Consider the following 26139-nt stretch of genomic DNA (forward strand, 5'->3'; position numbering starts at 1 on the left):
AATTTGGTAAAAAAGGGATAAAAATTTGGATTGTGGGAGTATTTTTGAATAAGAAATCGAAAAACAGGAGTCAAAATACAATTTAGAAAAATTACACCACGTTAGATGCTCGGTCAGTAGCCCCGACCAATCAGGACGCGCAGGGTGGCAGAGGCGCTGACGCGGGAGGCCAAGCAAGGGGGAGCCACGTGGGCGATCCGCGTACGTGCGATCGAACGGCTGAGGCCCGTTCCCGCGTACATGGATGGTCCAGATTGAGATCGCGCACGGACAACCCAAATTGAATCACGTAAGGACGGTCTAGATTGAATCGCACACGGACAACTTGGATTGAATCGCGATGAACGGTCCAGATTCACTCCCTATTTAATCGCGATCGGACGGTCCATATTAAATGCGATGGACGACCCATATAAAAAACAGATAGGTATAAATAACCCTATCTGCACCCAAACTCTAACACTAGCCGCCAGAGCCCCTCGCCGGAGAAGACAACCCAGCCGCCGGGGAGCCGACAGCAGCCGCACCGGAGCAATTTTTGACTGCCAAACGAGATAAAAATTCTACCATTTGCTTAGAATTTGATTTCAAACCCACCCATGGCCAAATCAGAGTGAAAGAATAGGCCAATTGGCCAAAAAATGTCGTTGAAGTTCGGCACCGCCGTCGCGGGGTGTTTCAAAAAATGCCTCCGATGAGACCCTTCTCAATTCCCATTCGATGTGATTTCTCCATCGTAGTGATCACCGTTTCCTTCTCTATAGGTTGGCCGGAGCAAAACACCCAACCGCAACGTGAGCCAGGGGAGTCGCCGCATCGGAGAGCCCCACTACTGGTGAGTTTCAGTTTTTTATATTTTTTCGGTCAACCGAGGGCCCTAAGTGTGTTTTCTCGCAGGAACCGATGCATTTTGGCTGAATTCAGCCGAAAACAGCCAAAAAAAGCCAACCCGAGGTAAATCACCGCTGTACTAGATTTTCAAGATTGGGCGAGTAGGCGTTGGAACTGATTTTTGGGTTTATTTGTGATATTTGTAGGTACTGTAAGCGCATTGTAATTTTCGAAGAAAATTTCAGAAAACCTAAGGACCGCCCGTAGGCGTAGTAACCCTTTAGCTTTCGGCATCAAATCAAGTAAGGACCCCTCACCCTATTTTCTATCATAGATGTGAAGTTTGAATAAATAATAATACGGTTTTTTGTACAAGTTAGATAGATATGCATAATTAATTACAGATTGCTAATGGAGCCCGAAATCAGACATTATTCTCTGTTGATTTCTGTTGATTTATTTTACAGTTTAAAGGCATGATGGTATCTGGTTTAGGATTTTAAATACATGTATTACTGTCTTACTTAACTACTGTGTGATTTTAGGATTTAAGATATAATTGTATTACCGGGTGCATGTTCATTGTTTATGTGATTGTGTTTAATTTGGTAACAGAGATTAAGGAAAAAAAGGAAAGGGATGTAATCTAATAAACATATAAGGTGACAGTCTCACTAGATATTCTGAGAGATGGTGGACGGACCGGGTTCATAGGGAACCCTACCGTGAATGTTGTCTCATACCGGACGGGGTGTGGAGACTTGGTCATTTGGTATTCATACCAGACGGGGTATGTGAACGACCCGTTTCACCCTTATACCGAACGCGGTATTGAGATTTAATGTCTTGGCTCTCATATCGGACGGAGTATGGGGACGACCCTGTATGATGTTATTATTTTTATAGGTTGTTTTCACAGATTCCCCAATGGTAAGTAAAAGAGTAAATGGTTTTATTTTTAATGAATGTATTGGTTTAAATTTAGTGCTCAATTAGTTGTTTTTGATTTTCTACCAAACTTTACTTCTGTGCCGGTGATATAGTGTGATGTCCTTACTGGGCTAGTATAGTTCACCCATTATTTAACAATTTCAGATAAGGAGAACCTGGTTCTCGAACCCGTTCTGTAAGAAGACTGCGAGTAGATGCTAGATACTTTATAGTTTCCTTTATTTTTCTCATTTCTCGTATTTCTTTCAGAGAATTTATTCCGTGATGTTTGTTTAGTACTTTTAAGTTATCGTGTAAGGGATGTTAACCTTAACCTTTTATTTCGCTTCTGCACTCAAATTATTATATGTATTTCCGTTTGAATTTTCGGGGGCCGTTACAGATCGCGCTTAAGGGGGGAACAAATCTGGGCTATCCATGCACGCATGATAGATTCTGGACCGTCCGATCTCAAGGCATGCAGATCACCCGCGTGGCATCTTGCGTGGCACCAACGTTAGCGTGCCTCACCACGCGGCGTGTTCCGATTCATCGGAGCTGCTGACTGGGTGGTCCTACGTGATACATTTTTTTCTATTTGCACTTTGACCATCTGTTTTTAATTTTTCTTTAAAAACACCATCCGAACGCAAATTTTTACACTTTTTTTTTTAAAATTATTTTCGATTTCATTCATAACATATCTTTTTCCAATAATTTCAACAAAAATTAAAATAATTAATTTTAAAAAATAAATTTTTATATATTTATATATGTTAAAATTGATCATAGACCAAATTTTGGGTTCAGATATTACAATCAAGAGTTAAAATTTAATTTAATTTTATATCTTTACATATTTAAAATAATTATACTATATTTTAAAACTTTGAAGACAATTCATTTTAAATTTCAAAATAAATAAAAAATTAAAAATTAAAAACAAAACAACTCTGTGTTTATATAAAATGAGATGTTTGTTAAAAAGATTGTTATTATTAATTATTTAAAAATTTAAAAAAAATATTTTTAAAATTTAGAAAATAGGCGAAAATTAGACTTTAAAAAAATGTATAAATTGTTAAAAACCAAATTGTATAAAGAAAACATTAGAAACTAAACAGTAAGAAGTGTCAAATTCTAAGAATTAACTTTACTATTTATAAAAAATAATTGTAATTATAATTTATAGCGCCTAAAACATATAGTTAAGATAACATAATTTTTTTTTAACTATTTAGGTTTTTGTAGATAATATAATGTGGAATATATAAATATAATTATATAAATATAGGTTAAATGAGGCTAAAGGTTTTGTGAGCCGAAATTGGAGACTAACCATGATGCCAAATACTGGGACCAACGACTAGTTTACAGGACCATGTACCGTAATCAAACAAAATTGCCTGCAGCTTTTTCAATTTGTTGGAAATTATACCCTTCTAAGATCTCTAACACGTAAATACATGAATGTATCGTATTTCAAACTCGATAGAATTTCAGTGTATCATATCTCAATTTGTAGGAAATTATGCATACCATTTAACGATTGAGATAATAGTCGAAAACCGAGCTTTAACCGGAACGAAAATCGGAAATTTTGCTGGGCTAAAACCCGTTGATTGTCATATCCCTATTTTGTCAATGTGTTTATGTAATATACGAGTTGAATACCAGAATTGCATACAGCTCAAAATTTCTTTGGCTTATGTTAGAAAATGGGATTAAACAACAGAATATATATAATGAACAAATATTATGGGGAGAAAACTAATGAGACTTTAATTGCTTTAGTTGAAATGTAGAAACATATATACATAAATATACACGTGCATATATATACATACACACTCAAAAGATAATAAACGTACACTTATAATTAGGTGCTGTTTGTTTTCTCAACTTCAACTTACCATTTCAAACAAATACAACAGTTTTCTTTATTCAGTTTAATTAAAGATCAGATTTACTTCCATTTTTTTCTTATTCTATTCCTGCCTAATTTACACCCACCGTTGTGATTTTACATATTAACACTAACCATAAGAATTAACCCGAATAAAATAAGAATTGAACCGAAAATATTAAACTATAATCCCTCCCTTCCTAGATCGGCAAGGCAGGAAGTGGCACACCCAATTCTTGTCTCAAGATATATTTAACAATTGAAGCAACTAAAAGTTAGGTTCAATCCCCCTGTACTCGAAACAAAAAATGAATAATGGTGTATTATGTAGAAGACCCTGCTGATAAAGATTATTAAGGTGTAATGAGGTTTGCAACCCCAGCAAAGTCAGAAAGTGAAGACATCAAAGATCATATGGCAGCAACAGAAACAAAATCAACAACAAGGGTTCAAGCGAACACTCAGGATTTTAAGAATCAGCTGACTTCACGATGAAATTCTGGCGACTAATTGGGTTCATGACAACAGGTGGTCCTGCAGTTCGAGGCCAAGCCTGGAACTTCTTATCAGTTTCTTCCCACCATTCATTGTTAGAGACAGTTCTTGGAGTGGTACCTGGTTATTAGATCAAAATATAATTGCACCAGCACTATGCATAAGGGGAGAGAAACATGGAATCAAGAGTTTTAGCGAGTCTTACCTCCAAATATCTTCTTGTCAGCTATCAAACTGTCACATGCATAAGCAACACCAAAGGATGCCAATACAGACCCTATAATGTACTTAGTTGCCATGTCGTCCAACTGTAACACTTGAGAACATTTCTCAGACAGTGAAATCAAACAGAGAAATTCTCTAAACACAACTATTTGCAGTGACCTTGAAAAAAAAAACGCAGTAAAAAAAAAACTGAGAATAAAAATCTAGGAGTAGAAAATTGAGAGCCAAATGCTATAAAAAGTTATTCTAGGAGATTTTCTCGGAGTAATTTCTATATGTACTGAGTGAAGAAACTATTGAAAACTGAACTATGCAACATTCAAAATGACAATGGCAATCTGGTTGGCATGAGCTTTCTCATTTTATACAGGTTCATCTGAATTGCTTAAGAAATAAGGACCTAAAATAAATAACAGAAGGGGAAGCCAGCTATCTAGATGCTGATAGGAAGCTGCCTAAGGTAGCAACACCACTATTTAAAACACACATTTAGGATGCTAAACAAATCATAACCTACATTAAGGTAGGGGCTCTATTAGAAGAACTGACCTGACAGAAAAGGGTGAGCAAACCGATATACAGGGTTGGCAAGTATTAAGCATCCACCATTTTGTGCAAATACTTATTGGGTCCTAAAGACATACACAAGTATACTCAAGTGTAGTGGGTGCATGTAACATCCATAGCAAAAATTAAAATGGCCTTCTGGCCTTACTACAACCCAATGTGACATTGGCCCGCAATAATAAACAAAATCAACCTTTCAATTTGTTGGGGGTTTATATATTCCAAAAATATATTTTTTTCGGCTTGGTCCAATAAGTCACAGTTAAGTAATAAATAAATGAATTAAGAACACATCCATACAAAAACAGAATGAGGAAAATGACAAACACAAACAAGTGTTATACGGCAGCTTCTTACCCTTATGATTAAATAACACATCAAATGCATGCATAATGAATGAAGGGAGAGAGATGAAATTTAATGTTTTATTGGAACGTTGAAGGTTTCGGTCCATAGGGATTAATTAACAAAAACTTACGGGAAAAACCTTCATTTCATTTTTTACTCAATAATGCACCTGGGCAAAACTAGAAAATTCAAATCAATCTGAAAATGACGAATGCTCATTCACAATGATAACCAACAAGAAAAACTAGAAAACTCAAATTTGGAAGCAATTAGCTCAAAACTAAGCTTTAAAACAAAATTTCAGAAAGAATTGTCAAAGCAAACACAATAACTTTCAATCATCAAGATGCAATACCTAAGGATTTAGGGCGAGTTAGAAATTGGGTCAAAATTAACTGCTCAAGAATCAGTGAGCCAGGGAAACATTACAGACATGCACTTCAAATATGTGTAAGCTTATAGAATACTCCTCAGCCTCCCACGTTCACCGATTGAACTCATATCTAAATATGGCAAACGCTAACAGTAAGCAGAAAAGTAACAAGAACTTTTGAGCAAAAAAATATGGCAAATGAAATCAAGTGTTACGAAAACACAGTGACCTTGACAGAACAAATATTTCATTGATTTAAACGAAATACAGGCATGAATCTATTCAAGAAAAGGACAGAAACCAAAAATCAGAACTGAACAATCCCAAAACAGATCATTACAGCAGCTCACTTGGACAAAGTAAAAACGTGCATTCTGACCTTGATCTATTCATAATCATCTAAACTCGAGTATTTCAGGGAATCCATTCTCAAATATCGTGTGGTACAAACACATGATCTCCACGAAGCATTTCAAAATCATATGTGAATAGGATGCAGCAAGACACCTACAACAAATAACGGAAAGGGAACCCTACTAAATGATGCTTAGAAGAAAAGAGGTAACCACGAATCAGAGACCCGAACGCACTGAACAATTTACTCACAAGCAGAACTACTTTACTCATCGATAACTAACACAAGTTATAACATCTAGACGCACACTGAACATCTAGCCAACACACTTGCACATCCGGAGTAATACACATCCTAGATTAAAATTTCGGATTAGCTGACTGAAGCTAAATCAAAATAATTAACAGTGAAGAAGATTAAGGACTCTCAACAGAACATACACGTTCAATTTGTTTCCCACCTCAAAAACAAATCTGATACATACTCAACCAATCAAATCTGATGCATGATTTCAGCACCTATCACTAAATCAGCTGGCAATTTATTAAAAAACAAAAAACGAATTTACTAGATAGAAGAAGCAATCGTCCGATCGAGCCATTACCTGCTTGAGGAAAATTTCGAGCTCTTGCTGTGACGAATATCCAAGACGACCAACGGTGAAAACCCTTGGGAGATTCTAGAAAGAAATCAAAATATGTTTTTCAATTTCTTTATGCCTCTTATTATTTCGAAAAAATGAGGGTTAAATTTCAACGTGGGCCAAGGGTAGTTAATGGGTTCAGGCAACTGGGCTTGGCTATTAGGGTTTTTATGTTTTTTAATTAAATTAAATTATATAAAAGTCTTTAATAAATTAGATTTTTATTCATGTAATATTATTAATTAAAAAATAAATTCTGTTTTCATATTTTAAAATTACAGAGTGTATAATTTATAGTGAATTAAAAATAAAATTCTATTTTTTATACTTTAAAATTTCAAATAAATAAATATTATGTAAAGTACCATATTAATTATATTTTTATATTTTGAAATTAGAGTAGATAGTATTTAAAATTTAATGTCTATATAGTATATACAAATATAATTATCATATTAACTTTATTTTTATTTTTAAATTTAAGTGGATAATATTTAAAATTTTCTCTTTATATAATCCAATATTTTATAATATATAAAAAAGTGAGAAAATACTATGTGGTATCATTTATATATCTAAAAATATAAATTTTAATAAATCGTATTAGTCAACATGATAAAAATAAAATATTAATTAATAAAAATAATTTAGTCTCTAGTAAATTAAAAAAGATAATATGATAATTGTGTTCTATAAAGATATAAATTATGAATTCGTAAATTTTTAAGAAACAATTTTGCATCTCTTTGTAAATGCTGAGTGCACAAACAACTCTATAAAAGTGTGTTAAATTCTGTTTTGCACATTTAAAAATTAAAAATATAATAAGCTCGTTGAGATATAAATCAATTTAGTTATTATAATCTCGTCACTATAATAATAAGTTAGTAAAAAATCAAATTAAATATTAAAAATTAATTATCATTAATGTATAATATATATATATAATAATAAAATTTACGTTTTCAATAAAATTCGAACGTATAAAATTTAAATATAACATAATAATTTTTAACCAGTAAATCACTGTATTATTAGTAAAAGAACAACATATTACAAGTAAAATTTTAGTACATCATTGAAATCATCATTGCAGAAACTTACCTTCAATAAAATTAACTTACTGCTAAAAATATGAAAATGATAGCATGGAGATATAGATCATAAATCTGTATATACATATATTTAATAAATTTTATAAATTAAATAATATATGCACACTTACAATATACAAATGAAAATATATAATTCAACTCAGAATTTATAATCCACTTTGATTGAATGGATCGGACTAGCATATACTCTTGACATCAAAACAGAACCTATATATGCACTTTGCAGGAGTTCATATTCGTAGTTTCCAGTTTGGCTTGTACCACAAACAAACAAAACATGATGCATACAACTCTTTTCAGTTTGCAAAAAAATTCCACCATATGATTGATGAATCAGTTTATGGGCTGAGATTCGATTTCAGAAAATCTAACTCGTAAAATAGATCAAAATATTATATCTCAGACCTTGATAAAATGCATGGTAATACAACTCAGCGTTGCATGTGTGATACGTCCAGTCCGCAATACATCTTGAAGCATTTCATTTGAGGTTCCCCCTCTCTCTCCAAAATTTACAAAACTTGCACCATTCTGTTTTGGAGGAAAAGAATTGGTGCATAAATAAGTAAAAGAAAGGGCAAACCTTCATTTGCTCAGTTACCATTGTCCAGCTGCTCTCTTCTCTAGGCAACTGTTCCTAAGCGGTCGTTATCTACAAAATTCCAATACCAATCAAAACATTCAAAGCTGATTCATATTTTTGTCTAGGATTTTTGTCGAATCCTGTCGAAGATAGGATTTGCCACCAATTCTTTGGCAGAAGGTCGTCGTGCTGGATCTGGATCCACCATGGCCTGTTAGAAACATCAAGCAATTATGTTAAATCAGCTATATGAAAAAGAGATAAAGAGCTTGATGCCATTGGCAATAAAAAATATACACTTGTTCAGGTATGCAATCTACAAGGTCTGCAGAAGCATAAGAAGAACTGGAGAACTATTTTTTGGCTCTCTGACACTGTTGATAATAATAACAAAAAGAAACAGGATATTGACAGTAATCCGTCGAAATTCCAAAATAGGAAAAAACTAAGTACCTTCAGCAAGTTCTGGAATTGCAATGTGTGGCCAGGAAGAAGTGGGAGTTTTCCTTCCCTAAGATTCAAAAAAGGATGTCCAGATTCTGGCAAAGGTGAACCTCTAATAAGCTCATAAACAGCTGCTCCCAAAGAAAAGATATCAACCTTGTCAAGATGATCAAAGATCTCATTTAGGATTTCTTGAGGCATATAACGTGCATCACCCTCTTCAACTGGTAAGCTCTGATCAAGGAGTGTTGCACATCCAAAATCACCAAGCTTATATACACCATTTTTCACATAAATATTATCAGGCTTCACATCTAGATGAGCAATTCCTTTCTCATGCATAAACCGCAATGCCTTAGCAATCTGTAAAAGACTTGCATCAGAGTGGCACATAATCAAACAGAATATCGATGTGTGAAAATTAAGACAGGCTTTCGCATAAACTTTCAAGTTGTTTTCTGAATTCAGAAGAATCAAAAGAAGGTAAATAGGTGGATGCCATTAAATGGAAAATAAAGGACCATTATCGGAATCTGGTTGACACAGAGTACCTATAGGTTACAGCCAACCAGATAACAGCCCTTTCAATGGTTATTAACTGGAAAATAATAAAAAAAAGGAAGCCTGGAAGTGACATCAACTGTCATTGGAATAACTTAAGATATCTGTGAAAGATAACAGTCTAGAATCTCTACAGAGTGGTCCGTCTTGACAATCCAAATAAATCACGCACCTACTCAGGAGAAGACTCTATTAGATTATGTTAAGATAAAAACAGAATATATTCAATGAAAGACAAACAAATTAAATCTGATTTTACTTAAATGTACATGCAGTGGATACAGTAAAAAAAGCAACTCCAGATGAAAATGGTTAACACGCAGGAGAAGACTCTTTTAGATTATATAAAATAAATCAGAGCATATTTAACAAAAATGAACAGATTGAATTTGATTTTAAGTAGTTAAATTTACATATAATGGACACATTAAAAGGGAACTTTACAAGAAAAAGATTAAAACAGTCATTTGTCATGAAAAACTTGAATCTTCCACAGGACTCACAATTAATATTATATAATCTTTCTAATACGCTGCAAGTTATAATGGAAACTCTTCCACAAATGCATTTATTTTAGCCTTTTACGCAACCATGCAAGTGAAATATAGAACGTTCTTAATCTATTCCAACTCTACAATAACACTAACCTGATGCACAACTACCAGCACTTCTCCCTCGGTGAAAATTTGAGTAGATTTATTGGCCAAGCTATGATCACAGAGCTCTAGCTGAATGTAAAGTTGCTCATTCTCGAACCATGAAGAGTAGTAAGTAACGATGTTTTCATGAGACCCTATTGGAACAAAAGAATAAAAACACTTAAGCAAGAGTGCCCTGTGTATCCAAAGTGTGAAGCGGAGAAAAGAAAAGAATATACCAACCTAGTGCCGCCAAAGCTTGAACTTCCATAAAAGCTTTCCTCCTGCAAAGTGCAAATCACTATATATAGCACGTCGATACCAAAAGAATAAACAATATAGCCCAAATAAGAAAAAAGAAACTACCTGTCAGTGTCCTGATGCAACTGCCTCGTTGTATGTTTAACAGCATACAAGCAACCATCAATTCTTTTCAAAACTTTAAAGACTCGACTAAAATTGCCAACACCAATTTGCTGGAGGAATTTTAATGATAAAAAAAAAAAATTTATTAGTCTGATTGGTTACAAAGAAATCCACAAATTCTCGGGATAGCAATGAACTACCTCAATTTCATGAAAATCTGTGTGATAGCGTGAAAGACCTTCTCCACCCATAATTGCAGAGAAGAAACCTACATTGCATGGGTTTTTAATATGAAGAATATTTCTGAAAGAATTATTGGAAATGTAACAAGATTCCTAAAGTATCAAGATCATCAACTTTTGCTGGAAAAATCACGAGTCTACCTGAACATTTTGACCTTTGATTTCCAAAAGGGTCTACATCCATTTCTGAACCATCCTTTAGATAGGGGTTCTTGATGCAAGGAGGGGGCATAACCCGACAGCGTAATGCGACTGCAGACTGTGAAACATAATTTTGACTCCTCTTTTTTTTGTTCTCTGCTACTTTTTCTACCTTAACTTCAGCTGTATCAATAGAATCTTCTTCTAGTTCCATTATTTGTTGATGGCAAGACAAGATGGGACTTAGAGGCTTTATTGAAATACCATCTGAGAATATTGTGACAGTACATAGCCAACAGCGAGCAATTAATTTAAAACAGCATTTTAAAAAATCTAATTACAGAGAGAATGACTACATGAAATGTCGATCTCTATGAGTACTAACAGATACACAGAGTTCAACTGATGTAATCTCTATTTCTGCAAAATAAACTGCACATTAAAAAAAAAAAAAAAGAAAAAACTAACAAGCAGACCAAAGTGACTATAATTTGCATTGCAGTTGCAGTTCATATGCTGCAAGTCATTTACAATAAAAGAGTTTACAAACAATTTGCCCACTTAAGTTACGAGTAATTTTCCAACATAATGTCTAAGCAACAGTCAGTAAACCACATTTACAAGTTATAACCAACAGAATAAACCTTAGGAGATGTCATCTCGAAGCTAAATAAATCCAGAAAGCATCAAATCCCCTTCTTCAGACCATGGTGTATCACTTCTGGTCTAATAAGACAAGGATAATCTAATAAGACCAATCCTAATTCTGAGTTGCAGAATTATAGTTAAAAATCACTGACTGAGATTAAGAACCTCTAGGGTATGCTATGTACCTTTAACGAATTCGAAAGCTTCTGTTCCTGAAGCTTTGACTCATATATATTCCTACTAATTTCTCTTCTAGTCAAGCTTTGTAATTACTATTTTTAAATTAAAATTAATTTATCTTCTAGTCCTTCTATTACATCAGTTTGATAATCCTCCCTGATTCTTCACATTTAACCATTGCAGTAAAAGAGAGCATCTCACCGTGCTACTGTACAATTTGAAACAACAATAACCCATGCTTAAACTGAACAACTTGAAAATATACATTTAGGTACTGCTGCTGAGATGCTTTCACCTTCCCATCTCATTTTAAACTCTGACTCAGGCAATCACTGTTAACACAATTTTCCCCACCTAATTCATTTCTAAATCAGAAAAGTCTTAACATTTTCAAATGACATAAAGTCCATATCCATACGTGGGAGTTGTTGCATTAACTTAAGATTCCGTCACATGTAATCAAGAAACAGAAGGCAATATAAGACTGAAATTCACTAAGACCTCTAAAACTCTGACGAGAGTCTATCACTGTCAAGACAGTTTGTGACACATAATTCGTCCAAAGCTTAAGACTCTTAACATTCGCAAATGGTAAATAACAACTACTCACAACGACCATATCTATGTTTTCTCTTTGTGCATGTTATGAAAAACTGCAACTCTCTCCTTGGCTGAAGACAGAGTAGGAAATCTAGAAATGATGAGATTGAGTGATTCATATCATATGCAATCAAAAAGAAAACAGAAGACTCAATATAAGAACTCCAACTCATTTTGATCTTACCTTGTGGACATCTCTTGCCTTTCAAAGTATTTAGTTTCTCTGGTGATTTAGGACAAGGGATATTTTCCTACAGAAAGAACACATACCAATCATAATTTAAAAAACTTCATGCAACTAAGCCACGAAAAGACAGCTCTATGCCTTTCTCAATTTCACCTTGTTGCAATCGAGGACATTCTGCAAATTTTGATTATCCGGGGTGATATAATCAGGAGTGCTGCACACAGAAGTTTGAAGGTTAAAAAGACATAAAACGGATCATCTACGAAACAGAAAGTTCTTTTCAGACTTGAGTAGAAATTGTATCGTTCACTTTACTGATAACTGGCATTAAGCTCTTACAGCAGCGATCCTCACCATCGAATCCATAAATTACCAGTTTAACATTTGGTCAATCTCCAATAAATTCAAACACCAACTCACAAAGTAAACCACATTTCACAAAATTTAGAAAACAGCCAAATCAAAAGCTGAACGAAGAACAACTCGCGCATACATAAAATGAACTATATTAGGCATAGTGGAAGGAGATTCACCAGAAGAAGTCTTGACTGAGAATGAAATCTTTCTCATCACCATCGGCATCAGCATCAAAGTCGAGAGCCGTCGCGAAGGGCTGCGGGGGCGGGTCCGAGGAGCCCGACTCCAGAAGGTTCTGCAAGAAAGGATGGGGGAGAGAAGCTGACGAGGAGCCATTAGCAGAGACTTGCCCTAGCTGGACCTGCAAATGCATCCCTAATGTCCCTTTCATTTTGCTCTTCGCCCCCTTCCTATAGCTTTTCTTTAGGGCTTTCCTCTTCATCAATGAAATCCTTCTTCTCCAATCTCTCTCTGTCTTTCTCTGTCCACTGTGTTTATTTTTTTGATATATAAAAATTTCCGATTTTTATAGTGGAGAAAATAAAATAAACTTTCGAAATTGGCGCGGGTTCCCGGGCAAGGATCAGATGGAAAAGGGAGTACGGTGTACCTTCTTTTTCTGATCCCGATCCTAACCGTAAGTTTGGATGACCGGAGAATTCAGTGGCAATCAGACGATGGTTGGTCTGGTTCAGCCCACGTCGAAAGCCTCCGTTGCGTACTCTGTAAGCTCTCAAATAAATAAATAAATAAAATTAAGGATGAAAATTAAAAATAAATAAATAAATAAAAGGTCCAAATAGTAAATTAAATTCTCAGAAATGGGTATAAGGGTAAATTCAAATCATACTCCAATTCAGGGAAAAGAAAATGATAATCCAAGCAAGAACAGCAGCACGGCTCTGCAAAATTTTAAATTGGAAAAGACGCGTCGGATTGGAGTCTTCATTACACTGAAAGAAGAAAATGTGGCGGCAAAATAAATTCCCGGTAAAAGAAATGCAACTTTTTCTTAGATACGTATATTTTTATTTAAACTATTTGCTCTCAATCCTAATTTTTTTTTGTTTTCCTCCTGGATTCTGTAATTTTTAGGAAAATCCAGACTCTGATCAAAGCATATCAGGTAAATTTTTGTTGCTTTATAAATGATTCTTTATCTATTATCTATTATCTATTTGATTTTGGGGGTTCAGTTAATTATCGTAATATGTCAGAGGAGGAACTGGAAGACTTTGATAACGGCGAATTGGGAGGACATTGTGTTTCGCTAGGAGGGAATACTGAGAAAGAGGTTGGTGCTCAGTTGCTAATTTAATCTGTGTAATTAGTGGGAAGAAAGTCTTGTAATCTTTATCGATGTAGGTTTGGTTTCTATGTCTAGACTGGTTTGTTCAATTTTTACATTATTGTTCTTTCTATTATTCTAAGTATTTGATTCGGCTGTTCAAGTAATTGGAACTCGTATAATCCTTATATAATCTTATACAGTTTATTTATCAATCATGTTTTTGTAAAACTGGTAGGAACGTTTACAAATTCAATCACGGTTGGAGATGCTTAGAGGTATATATCCAGTTAATCTCTCTTCCTCTCTCTTTCTTTGTTTCTGCTATTAGTTATTCTGCAAGTTTTTTTATTTTATGTATATGATATAAATTTTGTATTAAATTATCATGCGCCGGCATGTAGACTGTGTTTTTTGTGTGAATGGGATGTGAGGTTCGGGTTCAGTCAGTCATCAGAAGGGCCTTTATTTGTATGGGTATTGTTTTTATACACAGGTACCAATGAGCTACATTGTGGAAGAGAAGTTGGCTATTTATCGGAGGAGGCATGTGTATTCAATTTAGAGTTATAATTCCCCTTAACTAGTTCTTGCTTTGTTTCATTACTTTTCTGGAATTTGTTAATGAAAATATGTAGTGTGATTGCTGCAATCAGAGGCTAGCAGGTTCGTCCCTTGAAGATGAGATTGAAGTGCCTGACTCCCCAGATGAGGATGACATCACCCGCTCTGCGAGACAGGTGATATCACCAACATGCGTCTCTGATGAGGAACCAGTCTCTGGTAACAAGGTAAGTACAATACGGCAATGCTTAGGTCAATGGTTTATAATTTATTCTAAAGATGGTAATAGTGTTCTTCAAAATGTTCACAAGCCGTTCGCAAAACAAACAGGCACAGCATGATGCAGTATACAAGACAACTGGTGTACCTAAAGAATCCGATACGCTAATCGATTTGAATGGCAATGCTTTGCATTCATCTCATTCTTGTTACCTCAAAACTACCAAATTATCTAAAGGTACTATATCTTCTTTTTATTGTTGCTTGATGTGTATGTGCCTCATTTCAATACTTTGCCTATTAGCCTCCGGTTCTTGCCTGTGGAATTACTTTATTTTTTGGTGGACATGAAGTTAGTAAATCTTTATCATGAAGATTGCATTCCTTGTTAATGCATGTGAAAGAGGCAAGTTCATTCTGCAAAACTGATCCAAATTAGAGCATGTTCAGAAATATTAGGGGAAAGAAAGTGAAGTGAAAAAGGAAAAAGCTGAAGAAAAGCAAACAGGATTATGTAGTCAGTTTGTCCTAGTAGTTTGTGGATAGGCACCAGTGTACAATAGGACCCTATGTGGACCAGGCGCTGCACAATGCCAATAGAATCATCTGTGAGCTCTCATAATGTCGCAATTTTGATATGGATAGACATCCTGTAATAGAAAAGAAACGTGTGTAATATAGATATTTAGCATCTGAACTCAGGAAGCTTGTATAAATCTCTTATCAGACTGACATCAGTGAGGTAGGTTAGTTTCTAACTATCTTTCTTGGACCAAAATGATGCATCTTTTTAGGGCTTTGAAAAGGAAAAAGTTATGTTCTTACATGAGGATACCTATTTTCATGAGCTGCAGTGGTCAAGGGCAGAGCAACCAGAAAATTCTCATTCCATTTTCAGTCATGTAAAGAAATGCCATCCAAGGCTTGTGAAATACCTAAGACTTCGGAGTTAATTGATAATGGAAGAGTTGGCCATTCCATTCCTAAGCTCTTGGAAGACTCTCATGCCAAAATAAGGAACGAGTCAAAGGTGGCTCCTGTTGAAGTGGAAGGTTCAGTGCATAGCCACATTGAGCATTTAATGACTGATGTTTTAGATGGCCTTCAGGATAACATTAATGTGCTTAAAGGAAACTCTAAAATGGTAGCTTACTTCTCTGACTTACTATTCTTTCTCATGCTGCTGTTAGATTCTAGTTTGCTTCAGAACCTGTTACAGAGTTGCAGAAGAACTGATTACAGGTTGCTGTTAAAAGACATGCATCTCAATTGGAACTCAGAGCTGAAGAAAGTGAAGAACTCCCCGAATCAATGGATCGCAGATCATCAACTGATGATGAGGTTTGCTATTACCTGGATGTGCTAGCATTCTAGTAGCTTCTTCTCCTACCTTTTTTTCCCTGCGGAACTGATAGCTTCTTCTTGTCAAAAGTATCAACTTGTTTATAATTATAGTGATTATAATGCAGGCCAATTACCAAAATGTTGTATTTTCTATCCCAGAGATGAAGAGGCAGAGTATTGCAGATCGATTTCAGGAAGCTTTAGATGCTAGATCTTTAGTTGATGAAGGGGCTGTTGCCACTGAAGTTAAACCATCTGGGTAAACAATAGAACGAATTTTCATTATGAGATACCATAGAGTTTTGTGAAAAATTCTGGATTAGTAATTCTATCCCAATTTCATACTTCATACTGCAGCTCTGGACTATTTGCAAAGCTGCAAGATGTCATGCAGAGGGAAAAAGAAAGAGACAAACATTTTCTGAACAAATTGAAGAATGGAGTTAAACCAGATAGTAAGTGACTGATATGCTGTACTTTTGGCTTCTACCTGCTACTTATACGAGAAAACAAGGAAATAAGTTTGGGTAGATCACTTATCCTGGGTTCTTGTTTTGTTTTTTCTCAGATGAACCACCCTACATTGATGTGAAAATTGTGTCAAAATACTTTGATGCGAAGCTGATTGTTTGTCAGTGTTTTGTTGATAAGTTTTGGCCTGACAATCACCAAAAAGTCATAGATAAAGAACAGAAGAGGACAGTTATCTTTAAGCCAAAAGTTTGCGGCGATGTTGACCTCGAAGTTGGGAGCTTGATTCGTATTCATGCACCATGGTACAGATTCTCAATTAAATGATCTTTCAAGAAATGACCATGTCTTCTGTAGTCCCCTAGATTGACCTCTTGAACAAGCCAAAATGTGCTTGTTAACTTGCTTGAGATGCAGATGCATAGAACGAATTTAATTTTCTTCTTAGATGAAAGCCGGCATTGGAATATACTGTACGACTAGAGAAGAATCAGAAATTACCATCAAGTGGAGATTTCCATGATTCTTAATTCATAGCTGTGTTTTTTCTTGTACTAGTTGACGTGATTTGTGGGGTTTTTATTACAAAAGCTCCATTTTAACCTCTCTTTTTTTTTTTTCACTTTTTCAGGAAAGAGGTTGAAGCCATAGGCAATGATGAGAACATTATTCTATGTACCTTTTTCTCTCAAGTTTTTGCTTGAGCAGCTCCCTTCAATTTTGAAGAAGAATATTCTGGTCGGTACATGCACAGGATGGTGTCACGGCCTGGAACTTGTCCACTAGAGATAAATGGATTAACGAGCTAAGTATACCTTATCCTATTAGTAAGTGCTGGAGGGTAGTGTTTTCATCTCATGATGTTTTTCTTCATGTTTCCTGTTTCATGTGGCTTCCTCAATTGGGATTGGGTCACGGAGTTGAAATTCCTCCGCTAGAATAAATGGGTTCGCGAGTTAAAGCATACCTTTTATCCTATTAGTAAGCGCCAGAGTGTAGCGTTTTCGAATGCGGCCATCCGAACGATATTTAGCCACAACATAAAAGTAGTTCCCTGGCTTCCTCAATTTGCAGTCAAGAAACATAATAAAACATCCGAAAGCTCAAAAAGGAAGCTATATGGTTAGGTACAGGATTCATTTTGCTTGACCTTTTGTATTTGTTCTTGAGGTTCTGCCTACATATCAATAGTTCATTGCAAATGTAAAATTTTTGTTTTTGAAGTATTTTTTTGATTCTATTAAGATCTTAATAATTAGATTACCCTGTTGTGTTGATGATATTTTGAAGTTTAAGTTTGTATGTATGTGAGTAAGCATTCGAATGTATTCACCCAAGTACAGACATATATATATATATATATATAAGCTGCCCTGTGAATTTAGCAGAGAATGCCTACCTTAGTAATTGTAGATGTATTAAAAACTTTCAGAAATTCTCTGTCTATATTTAACTGATTTAGTAGTTAATTATTTTGATTGTGTGTTTGCGAAGGGAAAGGCATGGAGTTAATTATTTTGTTTGGGAAGTGAATTTAATTAATATAATAATAAATTAAGTGCTTATAAACAAATATAATTATAATTATAATATCAAAATATTTACCGAAAGAGCTGAATTCTTAAGAAATGGGAACTAGTGACCTGCTTAACGAAATCGGCGCGTGGAGTCGACGCGTAAGTTATCGGCTTTTGTCGGTTCCCGCGAAACGTGGCAGGGTAGCTCCACGATACGTGTTCTGCAATTAACGGATAATCTATTTTTTAAAATTTTATTTTTTCATTAGCTGATGGTTTATGAAGACTATGTTTTTAACTGTAATTACAGATTTATCCAACTGTCTCCTCTCCTTAAATCTTTCGGGCTGAGGATAGAATTGTAATTTGATGTCCATGGATGCATTTCGCTGCTTTCGTTTCCCTTCTTCAATAAGGAGAATACTCTCTACTGTATCGAAATTCAGAATTCTCCAGAATTCCTTCTTGATCTTCCTTCAATGGCCACTCTCTCCGCGTTTTCTTCTCCTTCCTGGCCCAACCCTAACTCTAATTCCAACTCTAGTTCTAATTCTGGTCCGGCTTTCATTTCCCCCGAGGACCCTGCCGGCCATACGAAAGCCCTTGACTCTCTCTCCGCCATGACTCTGCAGAATCAGGAACAACCTGATCAGCATCCGACCGCAAACCCCACTACTCCTGATACGAACTTCAATTCCCCCATGTCTAGCCCGCTGGAATCCGCCTCATTGTCGACGCCTACTTCTCTGCTGCACCTCTGCTTCAACCAGGACCATGGCTGCTTCGCCGCGGGAACGGACCATGGGTTCCGGATCTACAACTGCGATCCATTTCGTGAGATTTTCAGGCGAGACTTTGACCGAGGTGGCGGCGTCGGGGTGGTGGAGATGCTCTTCCGGTGCAACATCCTGGCACTGGTTGGTGGCGGACCCGACCCGCAGTACCCGCCCAATAAGGTGATGATCTGGGACGACCACCAGAGCCGCTGCATCGGTGAGCTTTCCTTCAGGTCCGAAGTAAGGGCGGTCCGGCTCAGGAGGGACCGGATCATCGTCGTTTTGGAGCAGAAGATATTTGTGTACAACTTTGCTGACCTGAAGCTGCTGCACCAGATCGAGACAATCGCGAACCCTAAGGGCCTATGCGCTGTGTCGCAAGGTGCCGGGTCGCTGGTTCTTGTATGCCCGGGCCTTCAGAAGGGACAGGTCAGAGTCGAGCATTACGCGTCCAAGCGGACCAAGTTCATCATGGCCCATGACTCGAGGATCGCCTGCTTCGCGCTCTCACAGGACGGCCACCTGCTTGCTACGGCCAGCACCAAGGGGACTCTCGTTCGGATTTTTAATACCATCGACGGCACCCTTCTACAAGAGGTATTTCATAATCTTTTATTCGCACTGAGAAGGTTTTTTTTTTTCTCTGTTTAGAAATGACTTATTATGTACATAGAAGGATGTTCGCAAGCTTCGTCTGAGTGATTTGGCTTAAATGACTGAAATATTGGTTTTCGAATGCCATTTTCAGCTTGTTTTAGCTATAAAAAAAAATAGGGTTTGGGTACTTCGAAGTCAGCAATTGAAATAACTCGGAAGTTTTCAAGGGAATTTATATCCAGTATGCAAAGATGGTAAACCACATGCTGACCTTGTTTGCATGCTAACATTTGTAGGTTGAAGAAGATTTAGATCAGTACAGTGTAGTTTAGGTGTATGACTAGAGGTAAGTGTAGGATATGGAGGATAATTTTTATGCACTAAACAGTAGTGGCTAGCAATATTGAGGAGTGATCCAAAGTCTTGTACTGGAATTGCGATAGTGGAGGTCAAATATTCTGCTGATAACCTGTGCTCCCTTCTTTTTTCTGTATTTTTTTCCTTTGGGTTCCGTTTCATATTTTTCTTCTCAAGCTTGTGTGAGAGAACTGCATGCTTAAACTGAATTAGAATGGCTATACTTAATGCACTTTCATTAACTGTCTAGTATAATTGGTGGCCCCAAGGCATTGTTTCATAAATGAAATTGCAACTATGCATTCCCATTTTTTGGGATACAGTGCATGATTTAGACAGAGGATAGCCTAAAACCAGGACAGCGTTGAAGTTATTATCCTGTGGGAATTTTAGAGCAATTCGTGTCTGTTTTTGGTTGAACTTAGTTCCTACATGGAGATGGAATGTAGGTTGTTAAAGAGGAAAATGTGCATAGAAATTTGTTTGCAAGTACAATAGCAACGCAGCAGTTAAGAATTAATGTCTCAAATTGAAAATCAGTTGTAAGCTTAGATTCAGTGTTTTCTGAATGATATTATCTAGTATTGGTATGGGGCTTGTGTGGAAAATTTTTTAATTATTTAACTGAAAAAATTGGAAAAAAATTTTAGTTGATGAGTAGAGAAGCTCTTAAATAATGGACTTAAATGTACCAGTGCTAGTCATGTAAGAGATCATAAGAGATGTAAGATTAATATGATTGCTTCTTTGGCTATATTATTTTTGGTTTCATCTACTGAGGTTTATTTGTTTATTTCGGTTTCGACAACGTTGCTTCAACTGAAAACAATTTTATTGTTACTCAGGTGAAGTTAAAATTATTTTTGTTGAACTTTTAATCAGATTCATATGTGGATTTGGTACCTATATCATAACATTTTCATTTCTTTTTCTCCTTTAGTTGTTAAATTACTGTCTGGTATTGTCTTGGTGGAGTAATTTTCCTGTCATGTTTTATTATGGGACAAACATGTTTTATTATGGGATAATTCAATTTGACCAGATATGAATTACAACTGTATCATGTTTCAGCCATGCTGATATGTTTTCTAGCATGGGCTGTGCCAGTGTATATATGTATATATATATATATTGGAATAAAAAGCCTGGTATCATTCATTCACAAGCAGCAAGGGGGTGTCAACCCATGTACTGTACCAGTATATTTATACTTTCTGGCATGGGCTTCTGCCTTCCATATTTATTTCCCAACATGTCATACTTTCCATTTTTCTTTTGCTTGCTTTTGATGAAGTGATTAGCATTTATGACTTTATTTCTGCTCCAATTTCGCTCCTACCTTTCAAATAAGACTTTGACTCACCGGACAGTAAATTTGTGTGTGTGTATATCTGTCTTCCTGTGTGGTCACATGATTTCTGATATACTGGAATCAATTTGATGTATTTTTAGGTGAGGAGGGGTGCTGACAGAGCAGAGATTTATAGTTTGGCATTCTCTTCAAATGCTCAATGGCTAGCAGTTTCAAGTGATAAAGGCACTGTCCATGTTTTTAGTCTTAAAGTGAATTCTGGATCACCAGTGAATGATAACCAGCGAACTGCATCCGATGCTAATCTTTCTGTTTCATCACCCACTTCATCTCTTTCGTTCATCAAAGGTAACTGAGTGCTAGAGATTTATATAATTGCTTTTCCAGGTACTTCAACAGACTTTTTATCACCTATAGCTCATGTCTGGTCTGGTTATTTCCTTTGTGATTTAAGAATGACTTCTGTGAGGCGTGTGACTCAGAAATATCCTCATACTGGAGTCAGTTTATACATTTGAACCCATCAAAAAGTTGCTGATAAGAATAATGGATCCTATGTGATAGAATAGAATCTGTCGCCTGCTGCAAAAATGATACAGATAATTTTTCAATTTCTTTTAGAGCATAAAGAAATTGTTTATTCTTTGCAGCCTTTAGAATTAGACATGTTAAAATTGTGGAAATGAAAATTTATTGTTTCAACTAGATAGTAGTTATGATTGTATTCTAATGAGGATATTAATGAATTTTTGGCAAGTCATTTTGACTTGATTTTATTGTTAAGTTTGGCTCATTTTTCTTCCTTGCAGTGTTTTCTGTCTGTTAGCATTTCCTTTTGGTCTTTTTGATCTAAATTAGCTTTCCACATGCAGGAGTATTGCCCAAGTATTTCAGCTCAGAATGGTCTGTGGCTCAGTTTCGCTTGGTTGAGGGATCTCAGTGTGTTGTTGCCTTTGGACACCAAAAGAATACAGTCGTAATTCTGGGCATGGATGGCAGGTAAAATAAAAAACCACCTGGTAATTGTTTTTTAAAATTTCAGTATAGGTAGATGCCAGTGCTGGACTGCTCCAGTGAGCTAGGAGGTATTTGGCTTGAATTGATTTTGTTGAATTAGAAGCTTTTACAGTTTTCTCAGTAAACCCTGCATTGCTCTTGCATCCTATCTTTTCAACTTTTGACTCTTTTGGTTCAATTTTCATTCAATATTTATCATAACATGTTTTATTTTCTTACCAGCGTATAGAATGAGATCATAATTTTCAATAGCTTGAATTATTCAGTGATAGAATTTTCACTTAGTATGAATTTCAAGTTAGGAAGTAAAAAAATTCGAACATGGAAATTATATCCCTATTGTACATGTTAGGAGTAAAGGGGAATTGATTGAGAATTGAAACGGAAAAGACTTATTTTTCCCATAATATTGAGTCTGGTTGTACTCTTTAATTAGTCACTGCTTGTAGTTAGTGTACCCGCTCGGGGACGATTCCATCCAAAAAGTTGGTATCTTCTAGGAAATTTCCCACCAAGCTTCATGCTTTTATCAAGATAGTGCTTCTTTTTCGATGAGTGGTTTCTTTTCTTTTTGAGTTTTATCCTTATTTTCAACCTCCGCACCCAGCCAGGGCAGGGTTGAGATGGATTTTGTCTTTAGTTTTTTTTTTTTTTTTAATCTTCTTTCTTCAATTGTCTTTTCTTTTGGTGCAGTAAATTAGGAGAAAACCCCCATATAAATTAGTCCTCATTTGGCCACTAGAGCACATGGGTTATAGTTTGTCTTTGTTTTTTTTTTGGTCCTTCATGACTTGGGGAGTATTCTGACTCTGCTTATTTTATGCAAACCAGCTTATAAGCTGGGAGTTTATAAAGGAACAAAAAAATGCCCCCCCCCCCCCCTATATGGAGTTTTAAAAGTCAAATAAAACACAAATGTGTTTTCATTTATTTTCAAGGGTAAGTGGGTGGTCAAGTGAGTAATAAGAATATTACTTTTGGAATTTAATATTCAATATTTGCTTTTGGACTTTTTGTTGCGAATACAGCTTCTATAGATGCCAGTTTGACCCGGTGAATGGTGGAGAGATGAGTCAGGTAGAATATCATAATTTTCTGAAGCCAGAAGCTGTGTTCTGAAACGGTATCTCCATTTTCAATATCTTGGTGACATATTGTATTTTTAAGCACTTCTACTTTTTTTTCTTTTTCCTCGGCTCGCCGAATCTGGCGATACATACATACTTTTTAAGACGTAAATGTAAATATGCATATGGGTATGTACATTTCTGTACAGCGTGTTGCTCGACTCCATAAGAAAATCAGAAAGGTTCGGTGGGTGAGTTGGGAAAATTGGAATGCAACTGGAATTTTAAGCACATTATATAATATTCAACTGGATATATTTAATAAAAAGATAACTTAATTTTTATTATTATATATTGTATTTACATATTATCTAATGTGTAGATATATCTAGTAATATAATAAAGAGGAAAAAAGAAACAAATGCCAAAATTAAGAAACGAAGTACACCCATCGCAGGTCATGCCAATGTTTTAGAATAGGGTCTGTGGGCTTGGAACTTAATGGCATTGGCTAATAGAAACTGGTTCGAAATAGATTTACGTTAATGGGTTTTAAATAAGGGATTAATTTTGGAATTTGCTTAATACGTCTGCCACGAAATTCTTAAACAAAAAAAAAGGAAAGAACAAATCTCAAGAAGATGATGATATTAGATGCCAATCAAAACAATTTAAAATTAGGGTACAGAAAATCATGGTTTGACTGGTTTGATTTTGTATCTCTGTAATCTGTCACATGACTTGAATATATATATATATATATATATATATGACATCACATGTAGCTTCTACAAGCTTAAAACTCATTGGATTCTCTGTACAATTTTGTTGGTGTTCTTAAAATTTAGAAAATTATATAACTACTAGAATTTTTTGTCAGTTCAATTTCTAATCTTGTTGGTGATTGATTATCAAAATGAAGTGCTATATGTATATATATATATATATATATATATAGCATCGGATACCAAAATATTTTCTGTTACCTCTCTCGGATTATGTAATTTCAAAAGAATTATTTTACACATTAAATTTAAAAAAAAAAAAAAAATGTAAGTATCATATTCATAACTTTGACCTATGAGTTACCCAAGTATTGAAAGATTCCAAAAAGACAGATAGTTTTTAAGTTATCAATGGATTATTTAACTTATAGTCATAAAATAGTAAGTACATAACTATATATATATATATATATATAAACTCGGATTATGTAATTGCTGTATGGTTGTCATCTCTGTGTGTGTGTGTGTATATATATGGTTGGGTTGAGAGTAGTGTGTGGGTAAATATCTAAGCAAATAATTTATCGATGGCGCTGAAGTTGCATGGAGACCCAATATCCACATGCACCACAAGAGTCATAACCTGTCTTCATGAGAAATCCTTGGACTTTCAACTTCTCCCTGTTAATCTCTTTGCCTGCGAGAACAAGCTTCCTTCCTTCCTCGCCAAGAATGTACCTATCCCATTTCACCCTTTACTTATACATATATATATATTATATATATATATGTGTGTGTGTGTGTGTGTGTGTGTGTGCATATCTAATCTACATACTATTTATATATATATAGCCACTTTACATTAATGTTTATTCACGGTTATGTATTTTGTCATGCAGCCCTTTGGTCAAATTCCTGTGCTTGAAGATGGAGATCTCACTATTTTTGGTATGTTTTTCATTTCTGTTTATATATATATATATACTGATTAATAATCAATCAATAGATATATCAATATATAATTAGAGATGAATTTATTTATACACATATGTATATAATTTTTTTTTTTGTAAAAAAAAAAAAAAAAACTAATTGAGTGAACTTTGTTGGATTTGCATGCATGCATTATCTTACAGAGTCCCGAGCAATCACCTCATACCTATCTGACAAATTCAAAGACTCCAGCACCGACCTAATCCGCCACCAAAACCTAAAAGAAGCGGCCATGGTGAAACTCTGGTCGGAGGTCGAATCCCAACAGTTCAACCCTCCGATCTCGGCGATCGTCCACCAGTTCTTCGTCGCTCCGTTACAGGGAAACTCCCCGGACGAGAAGATCATCTCCGACAACCTGGAGAAACTAGGGAAAGTTCTTGACGTGTATGAAACGAGGCTGACCGGAAACAAATACCTCGCCGGAGATTTTTACAGCCTGGCCGATTTACACCACCTTTCTTACACTTACTATTTCATGAAGACTCCTCATGCTGATTTGATTAATGATCGTCCCCGTGTGAAGGCTTGGTGGGTTGATATTTCTTCTAGGCCGGCTTTTCAGAAAGTTGCGGAGGGGATGAATTTCGGGGATGAGTTGAAGCAGGAAGAGGGTTCTAATTAATTAATTGTTTATTAAGCTTAATTCTCGTTTTTGTTTAATTAATCGTAATTTGGGTTCTTAATTATGCATGTGTTCGTGATTTTGGGTGATACTTCAAACTTTTTTGTCTAATTGTTATCTATATATATAGAAAATTAATTGGTATAATATCATAAAACTTATTTTGGTAACTAAAATAAGGAAATATAATATATATATATATATATATATATCACATTTAAGCAAGACAAAAACAACTTCAAGGTACAAAAGTACATATATATTGATTATATGCAGGAGTTAGAGCTCGAAATAATGTGTGTGTGTGTGTATATATATTCTTACATATTGTGATGTCTTCCTAATAAAATATATATCGTATCATATCATAAAACATAAATCATCTTATAGCCAAGGAAAATATATATATTCTGGAAACCAGAATATAATGTATATCTATGTAATCAGTATAATATATAATATATATTCTACTTATATTATAATATATATTTCAAAATATATGCATCAATAATATTTTGAATTAAAATATTAA

At 35.2% G+C, this 26139-nt stretch overlaps 5 protein-coding genes across 10 annotated transcripts; 3 read left to right on the top strand and 2 right to left on the bottom strand.

The window, feature by feature from the left end:
* Nucleotides 1-3971: 3971 nt before the first annotated feature.
* On the bottom strand, nucleotides 3972-6780 carry LOC110821490 (uncharacterized). 2 transcript variants are annotated; one of them, XM_022051350.2, is made up of 3 exons: nucleotides 6635-6780; nucleotides 4368-4470; nucleotides 3972-4282 (listed from the first exon to the last, which is right to left on the bottom strand). In XM_022051350.2, the coding sequence occupies exons 2-3, from the start codon at nucleotides 4459-4461 to the stop codon at nucleotides 4137-4139; spliced, it is 240 nt and encodes a 79-aa protein (XP_021907042.1). In that variant the 5' UTR covers nucleotides 4462-4470; nucleotides 6635-6780; the 3' UTR covers nucleotides 3972-4136. The 2 variants fall into 2 exon arrangements, with proteins under 2 accessions (XP_021907042.1, XP_088076274.1); XM_088220148.1 differs by having other exon boundaries at nucleotides 4368-4478; nucleotides 6635-6750.
* Nucleotides 6781-8168: 1388 nt separating this feature from the next.
* Nucleotides 8169-13362, bottom strand: WEE1 (WEE1-like kinase). The gene is made up of 11 exons (XM_088220141.1): nucleotides 13346-13362; nucleotides 12912-13223; nucleotides 12532-12592; nucleotides 12376-12442; nucleotides 10764-11030; nucleotides 10581-10648; nucleotides 10381-10490; nucleotides 10258-10298; nucleotides 10024-10169; nucleotides 8825-9178; nucleotides 8169-8582 (listed from the first exon to the last, which is right to left on the bottom strand). Exons 2-11 carry the CDS (start codon nucleotides 13175-13177, stop codon nucleotides 8493-8495), a joined length of 1470 nt encoding a protein of 489 aa, XP_088076267.1. The 5' UTR covers nucleotides 13178-13223; nucleotides 13346-13362; the 3' UTR covers nucleotides 8169-8492.
* Nucleotides 13363-13575: 213 nt separating this feature from the next.
* LOC110821268 (kinetochore protein) lies at nucleotides 13576-17731 on the top strand. 5 transcript variants are annotated; one of them, XM_022051055.2, is made up of 13 exons: nucleotides 13576-13725; nucleotides 13831-13861; nucleotides 13953-14029; nucleotides 14262-14301; nucleotides 14520-14569; nucleotides 14680-14814; nucleotides 14918-15044; nucleotides 15661-15950; nucleotides 16049-16147; nucleotides 16276-16409; nucleotides 16508-16605; nucleotides 16719-16926; nucleotides 17253-17731. In XM_022051055.2, the coding sequence occupies exons 1-13, from the start codon at nucleotides 13702-13704 to the stop codon at nucleotides 17323-17325; spliced, it is 1386 nt and encodes a 461-aa protein (XP_021906747.2). In that variant the 5' UTR covers nucleotides 13576-13701; the 3' UTR covers nucleotides 17326-17731. The 5 variants fall into 5 exon arrangements, with proteins under 5 accessions (XP_021906747.2, XP_088075716.1, XP_088075717.1 ...); XM_088219590.1 differs by lacking the exons at nucleotides 13576-13725; nucleotides 13831-13861 and having other exon boundaries at nucleotides 13947-14029; nucleotides 14262-14312; nucleotides 14520-14589; nucleotides 14662-14814; XM_088219591.1 differs by lacking the exons at nucleotides 13576-13725; nucleotides 13831-13861 and having other exon boundaries at nucleotides 13947-14029; nucleotides 14262-14312; nucleotides 14520-14589.
* Nucleotides 17366-23470, top strand: LOC110821267 (autophagy-related protein 18a). The gene is made up of 5 exons (XM_022051054.2): nucleotides 17366-17748; nucleotides 18449-19511; nucleotides 21321-21528; nucleotides 22053-22179; nucleotides 23226-23470. Exons 2-5 carry the CDS (start codon nucleotides 18618-18620, stop codon nucleotides 23314-23316), a joined length of 1320 nt encoding a protein of 439 aa, XP_021906746.1. The 5' UTR covers nucleotides 17366-17748; nucleotides 18449-18617; the 3' UTR covers nucleotides 23317-23470.
* A 996-nt stretch (nucleotides 23471-24466) lies between these two features.
* ATGSTF13 (Glutathione S-transferase family protein) lies at nucleotides 24467-25698 on the top strand. Its single transcript, XM_022051335.2, has 3 exons — nucleotides 24467-24723; nucleotides 24889-24937; nucleotides 25126-25698. The coding sequence occupies exons 1-3, from the start codon at nucleotides 24577-24579 to the stop codon at nucleotides 25605-25607; spliced, it is 678 nt and encodes a 225-aa protein (XP_021907027.1). The 5' UTR covers nucleotides 24467-24576; the 3' UTR covers nucleotides 25608-25698.
* Nucleotides 25699-26139: the final 441 nt, after the last annotated feature.

This window comes from Carica papaya, chromosome 5 (assembly GCF_054855325.1).
Source record: "Carica papaya isolate Zhongbai chromosome 5, ASM5485532v1, whole genome shotgun sequence".
In the NCBI taxonomy this organism is placed as follows: Eukaryota; Viridiplantae; Streptophyta; class Magnoliopsida; order Brassicales; family Caricaceae; genus Carica; species Carica papaya.

Coding starts and splice junctions, on each gene's coding strand:
- LOC110821490 (XM_022051350.2), bottom strand. CDS start 4,461: ATGGCAACTAAGTACATTATAGGGTCTGTATTGGCATCCTTTGGTGTT. Junction 4,283..4,367: donor TGACAAGAAGATATTTGGAG/GTAAGACTCGCT, acceptor TCTAATAACCAG/GTACCACTCCAAGAACTGTC.
- WEE1 (XM_088220141.1), bottom strand. CDS start 13,177: ATGAAGAGGAAAGCCCTAAAGAAAAGCTATAGGAAGGGGGCGAAGAGC. Junction 10,491..10,580: donor CAGATTTTCATGAAATTGAG/GTAGTTCATTGC, acceptor AAATTCCTCCAG/CAAATTGGTGTTGGCAATTT. Junction 9,179..10,023: donor TGCTGGTAGTTGTGCATCAG/GTTAGTGTTATT, acceptor AGTCTTTTACAG/ATTGCTAAGGCATTGCGGTT.
- LOC110821268 (XM_022051055.2), top strand. CDS start 13,702: ATGTGGCGGCAAAATAAATTCCCG. Junction 14,030..14,261: donor GAGGGAATACTGAGAAAGAG/GTTGGTGCTCAG, acceptor TAAAACTGGTAG/GAACGTTTACAAATTCAATC. Junction 15,951..16,048: donor TTAAAGGAAACTCTAAAATG/GTAGCTTACTTC, acceptor AACTGATTACAG/GTTGCTGTTAAAAGACATGC.
- LOC110821267 (XM_022051054.2), top strand. CDS start 18,618: ATGGCCACTCTCTCCGCGTTTTCTTCTCCTTCCTGGCCCAACCCTAAC. Junction 21,529..22,052: donor ATCTCTTTCGTTCATCAAAG/GTAACTGAGTGC, acceptor TTCCACATGCAG/GAGTATTGCCCAAGTATTTC. Junction 22,180..23,225: donor ATTCTGGGCATGGATGGCAG/GTAAAATAAAAA, acceptor TTGCGAATACAG/CTTCTATAGATGCCAGTTTG.
- ATGSTF13 (XM_022051335.2), top strand. CDS start 24,577: ATGGCGCTGAAGTTGCATGGAGACCCAATATCCACATGCACCACAAGA. Junction 24,724..24,888: donor CTTCCTTCCTCGCCAAGAAT/GTACCTATCCCA, acceptor TTTGTCATGCAG/CCCTTTGGTCAAATTCCTGT. Junction 24,938..25,125: donor TGGAGATCTCACTATTTTTG/GTATGTTTTTCA, acceptor ATTATCTTACAG/AGTCCCGAGCAATCACCTCA.